The 6,000-nt window shown below is 46.9% G+C and overlaps 1 protein-coding gene across 1 annotated transcript in view; it reads right to left on the bottom strand.

The window, feature by feature from the left end:
- Positions 1-1,536: 1,536 nt before the first annotated feature.
- Positions 1,537-6,000, bottom strand: part of LOC149338872 (uncharacterized) — a 143,733-nt gene continuing 139,269 nt past the window's right edge. The window contains exon 4 of the mRNA XM_089550822.1: positions 1,537-1,831. Coding sequence (XP_089406948.1) covers positions 1,537-1,831 — 295 coding nt within the window. The remainder of the gene's footprint in view (positions 1,832-6,000) is intronic.

Raw genomic sequence — 6,000 nt, 5'->3', positions numbered from 1 at the left:
AAAAGACATCCCCTATGCTGCTTGGCTCTTACCAGTCCCTTGTCTGCTGAACACATCTGGCAATCCAGGCCGAATGTGGGTGGCCCATATGGTCTACCTGCATAGGTCCCAAATGGGACCTATTGGGGCGTTTGAGGGCAACCCATTGTGGTTGACTGGGGCCCGCTTTGAAAACCACACATTTGTCCCACCGGGGATCACATGGGCTACCCGCATTAGACCTACAGGGGCCCTCATTTCATAGCTCATATATGCAATACAGGAAGCATCGTTACTCACTAAACACCAGTCCACTAATATTAACGTCTACACCGACCGCAGCGAAGCCTTATGCAGTATACAACACAGACAACTGGAAACCCACCTACATGAAATTCTCGTAGAATCCTATAACAGCAATCCAAACTTTATAATAACCCTGCGTTGGATACCTGGTCATACCGGGATCGAGGGAAATGAGCTGGTTCATCAACGGGCCCGCGAAACCAATATCCGGGAGCCTTCGATACCTTGGTCAAATGCAACATCAGTGAAAGAAGCCGCAACATACAGAGGAAATACCTGAATACTACAAGAACACCGCGGAAAATCGCACAATTTTACCACAACCTGAGCCGTCACTGAACACGGATAAGCATACGTCACTCGCAAAGTTCAAGCTAACACTCTCTTCATTCCACTAATGCTGTACAACTGCGAATGGCGTGACACAGCTCACTTTACCAACTGTCCATAGAACCAAGGGAGACAAAAAACAGATTCTAACTCACATAACACTGCCATTACCTCTCCTATTTCCCTAATCCTACCCCTGCATCATGCAGTGCTCGGCTTCACTCGGACTCGGCAAATGATCAGCCGGCCTTGGCGGAACAAGCGCTCGTCAAGTGTTGGCCCAAAATAAAGTTTTTTCCTTCCTTCCTTCCTTCCTAGCACACTTTCTGCTACATAGGGCACTTAAAAATTATTTTTATACTCACAAAAGCACTAGGATATCAATGCCACGCTGACGCCATACGCCCGTCGAGACACCGAGTCAGATGCGAGCCACGCCTTGCTGTTTTGTAGAAACTTCACCTGCACGCACATCAGTGAAAAACAGTTCATATGACCTACCTGTGTACTCTCCTGTGTTCCGTAAAGCCTAACTTTCGACACGTCGTGATTCAGTTCAAGGGAGCGTCAATTGAACTGTCAGGGATAAAGCTGAGGTCTCATTTATTGACCGGCGCCATCCTTTCAGCGCCTGCGATCCACGCTAATATATTCGCGCATTTGTCCTACATCCCGGTCACATCCAGACAAAATGTCATTCGCATCTCTTTTCACACCATGCGCTGGCTTGTCTCGAAGTGCAACAGCAGAATCACCACGCTGGCAGCCATCATCATCTTTTGAGACAAGGCCGAGCACAGAAAATGAAAAATATCCCGGTCGTACAAGTCCGGAGCCTTCTTCGTCCCACCACACAACTAGGTCCGGAAGGAAGCCCGAAAGGTAGTGTGCGCGGTTCCGAAGGCGAAGGCTCTGCCTTCTTCAGAACCGCAGTGAGGTGGATGCAGATGACCCGTCTGCTTGCTTCAGTCGATCGGCTGTCCTGGACCCAAAGAGGTCATGGTGATTTCGGCTTGTAAATTCGGTACCACGGCCACTAGTTGTACTGTTTCTGCCGCCGACACTGCCGTCTTCGCGAACATCCGAGTAGCGGACGGCATCATCGTTTTCCTGGCTGCCAGCCTCGCCGTAATGGAGCGTGAACACCAGGGCCAGGACAGCGACCACCGTTAGCGTCACGACGAGGACGGACAGCTGCACGAGCCACAGTGGAGTCCTGCGACGAGGCAAAATCCAGTACGCAAACGCTAAGCCAGAAATGGCTAAACGTGCCAGAGGCTGCACTCATTGGAAGACAAAAATGTGTTTTTACAAGCACTCGCCCAGAAAGGAGCATCGATGACTCCTGATACAAAAAGTCCGAAGGTCCATCAGCCTTGCGTATTCTCCCCGCGTAAAAACCGTTCATCGCTAGGACTATGTTCAGGTATTACACCCGTTTTATTCCACTTCCGGCTCTGAGAACCTTTGTGGCTTTACAGTCATTCGCAGAGCGTTGCTGTGCTATGCTTTAGTAGAGTAAGGTAAGGTATAGATGGTATGCTTTAATATGGTTCGTATAGTAGGGTACGGTATAGTATTCTATGGTATATGGTGTCATGTTCTATTTTAGGATATGTTATTGTAGGTTTAATGTCTCAAAGCTGCACATGGGTTATGAGCCCAAGCAACCACCGATATCCTTCGGACGGCCGACAGAGGTCTATTTCGGATGTTCTGTACGTCCGCTGAACATCCGCAAACAGCCGGTAGACGTCCGTCGGCCGTCCGAAAGGTGGCCAAAGGTATAGGGTTCGCCCGCCGACGGACGTCCAGTTGAGTACGTCCATTGGCCGATCTTTCTCGAATATTCGCATATATGGTGCATGCGTGCTTTTTTTCACTCCGCGCAATGCAATAAAACCAAAACAATTTGATGCATAGCACGCATATTTTATTGTGGTTGATGATACATCAGCAGAGCAATAGGTTACATTCAGAAAATTTCTTAAATGTGACTCTTCAAATGTGGCAAGCTTGGGACATACATCCGTAATCTTCCCACCCACAGGATTTCTGAAATAAAAAAGAACGCGGCAAACATCAGTCATGTGAAACAAATGGCACAATGCAGTAGCCCAAGTAAAAACATTGGAACCAACTAATAGAAGTGCTTAATGCTGCAAGTATAACAGACAATGCACTTTAACAAACACCTCAATAAGTATAAGGGAATAACAGCTCTCACTTTTCCACACCATATTTGACAATGTATCTGTTCTTTATTTATTTTCTTTGGCCTTAGGGCACTAACCTGCGCAGCACTGTACGCGACTGTGCACAGAAAGCCGCAAAGCTTCCGTTGCGAACCACTGCGACCTCACGTGCTTCCTATGGTCTGCCTTTCGCGCGTTGTCACTCTTTAGATAGGCACAGTGAACATAGCGATGCCTTAAAAATTAACAAGATGCGAAAACACTCCGTCCCGCAACTTTGAAGAGGAGTGGGAATTAGTCGCGCGAATTGAGGGCTCCCGCAGCTGTGTGATGTAGGCTCCCGAAAGTGTGAGAACAGCAGACACTTGGGGAAGCCATCTCCTCGCGCTTACTGCTCCCATTGTCCTGTGAACGAATGTTATATGAGCATGCTGCATTGTCCTAGAAGCAAAGTTCCAAGAAGTGTACTGGATACATACCTTCGTAGGCAATCACATGTGCGCTAAGCCTCCTTTACACCAAGGTCGACGCAGTACGGGATTCCGGTGTTCCAGAAGAGCTTCAGGCGCTTCCCGTATCTTTTGAATTGCTTCAGTTACATACAACTTTCGTCCACAGACCGAACAAAGCCACATTTTATAATAACAGAGCTATAAAGATCTGCGCGACAACACTACGCGACATATCAACAGCAGCGCTACGGAGCCGTACTGATGGATTGGATTGGTCTGACCGCGAACTGACATCTATGATGATGGTGATAGCAGAATGCACGGGGGTTTTGATGCTTACGAGGTTTCAATGGCAAGTTTAGCTAGCAAAACAGTGGACATGTCGCGCAACTCCTCTTATTTGGAGAAGGTTTATAAATATAAAACTAGTCATTGAAATATACCTGCGCTTAAAAGACACGGACTGAAAGATAGAGACACACACACATAGCGCTGGACTTACAACTGAATTTTTATTCGGGAAACACTGCTCTTTATGCACACCAGCAGCCTATAAAAAATGGAAGATGGTAACACCCGGATGATAAAAAATCGACAAACTGTCTCGTCACATGTCCAGTCCTACCTTCCCTTTTGCAAAAATGCCCTTTCCTTTGATAGTAGTGAAAGGGACGTGCTACTCACGCATGCATCCTCACTGTCCGCTATGCTCATGGCTTCAATTATTTCACGCGCCGTTTGGTCACGGTTCCTGCTTACTGTCTTCGTCTCGTTATAGGAAGGTACACATTTATACTCTTGACAATGAACCACCAAATTCCCATCGCCTTTCCGTTCCATGTTCTTCCGATGTTCACGGAGCCGCTCGTTCAAACATCGCCCCGTTTGGCCTACATATGCTTTGCCACATGTAAGCGGCAACCTGTATACCACTCCTTCTGCGCATGCGACCATGGGGACTTGGTGTTTCTTTTTACACCCCTTAGCTTTTATTTCTGGGTACGTTACTATTTTGCATAAGTTTTCCAATTTGTCCGGGGCTGAAAAAACGACCCTAGTTTTTACCTTCGAACCAATTCTTTTAAGATTATGGGACACCCCATGAATGTACGGAATCACCACCGTTTGTTCCTTTTGTTTTTCTGCCTCCTTGCTAGGCACCGTACCCTTTTTGCCAAATTTCTTGAGCATGCTTTTTGCCACCGACACTAAAACCTGATCCGGATAACCTGCTTCCCTTAGCCTCACCACCTGTTGCTCAAAACTTTCTTTGACTAATTCCGGGCAAAATTTCTTCAACGCATTTTGAAAACATAACCTCACGATTGCCCTCTTCACTAATTTCGAATGTGCAGAGCTGAACGGAAGCAAACCTTTGTTAGCCGCCGCGGTGGCTCAGCGGTTACGGTGCTCGGCTGCTGTCCCGAAAGACGCGGGTTCGATCCCGGCCGCGGCGGCTGGAATTTCTTTGGACGAGAAATTCTAGAGGCCCGTGTACTGTGCGATGTCAGTGCACATTAAAGAACCCCAGGTGGTCGAAATTTCCGGAGCCCTCCACTACGGCGTCTCTCATAGCCTTAGTCGCTTTGGGACGTTAAACCCCATAAACCAAACCAAACCTTTGTTACCTCTAGGCTGGTACATCCAAAATGTCCCATCAGGCGCCAGTGACAGCTTGATATCGAGGAAGCGTATCGTGCCTTCGTTCATTTCTTTATATGTGATTATTAGTGGGTTAAGGGTTTTACTAAAAACAGCACGTAGCTCTTGCACAGCAGAGTCGTAAATACCGTCCAGGTGATTAAAGACCACTAAAAAGTCATCCACAAACCGGAACACTTTAACGCCATCAACTTTGTTTTGATCTCGCAACAGGATAGCCAACTTTCTGTCACATTGGGCAAGGAAAATGTTACTTAGAACTGGCGCGATACACGACCCGATGCCAACTCCTTTCTTCTGCCGATAAACCACATCATTCCAAGTGACGCACGTGGCAGCCAAATAGAAGGACAACATTTCCAGAAAATTGCTCACGCACATTCCCGTTTCATTTTGGAATGCTACACTTCCAAACTGATCAATGCAATCAGCCACGCATTGAAGCAACTCCTGATGTGGCAAGGAATAATATAGATCCTTTATATCAAACGAGCACGCCATGGACCGACTGTCTTTGTGATTTTCCAGAAAAGTTATAATCTGTTGGGAATCCTTCACCAAAAACGGATCATCGATGCTCAGTAGGTTGAGCTTGCCTTTAAGAAATTCAGCAATTGACTTTTGCCATGTTCCCGACTCAGATACGATAACCCTTAGGGGTCAACCAGGCTTGTGGGTCTTAGCCGTAAACATAAATTTCAGACTATTGCATTCACTCTTGTCTATACTTGAAACGAGTCTAGTTAATTCCAGTTTTTCACATAGTTTCTTCCCCTTTGCTTTCAAGCTGCGTAAGGAATTACGGGGAAGTTTCTCAAAAACTGAATTCACAGCCTCCAAAGCATTTTTACCAATCATCTCTTTCGTTAAAACAACGAAACCACCGTCCTTGTCTGCAGTAAGTAAACATAAAGAGTCATCCCGCAGCACTGAAATAACCCGCCCTATTGGAAGACTGGTTTTCGCAGGCTTACATCTTGAAAGAACGTCCACTCCCTCTGATATGCATCGTTCACTCTCGGACGTTGGAGCGAACCTTGCAACCTGGCGCACGAGGGACAGCAGCACAGGCACAA

The sequence above is a fragment of the Amblyomma mixtum genome, chromosome 6 (assembly GCF_055824585.1).
Source record: "Amblyomma mixtum isolate Tamu chromosome 6, ASM5582458v1, whole genome shotgun sequence".
NCBI lineage: Eukaryota > Metazoa > Arthropoda > Arachnida > Ixodida > Ixodidae > Amblyomma > Amblyomma mixtum.
Note: the sequence above shows the minus strand (reverse complement) of the source record. Positions and strands in the feature narration are given on the sequence as shown.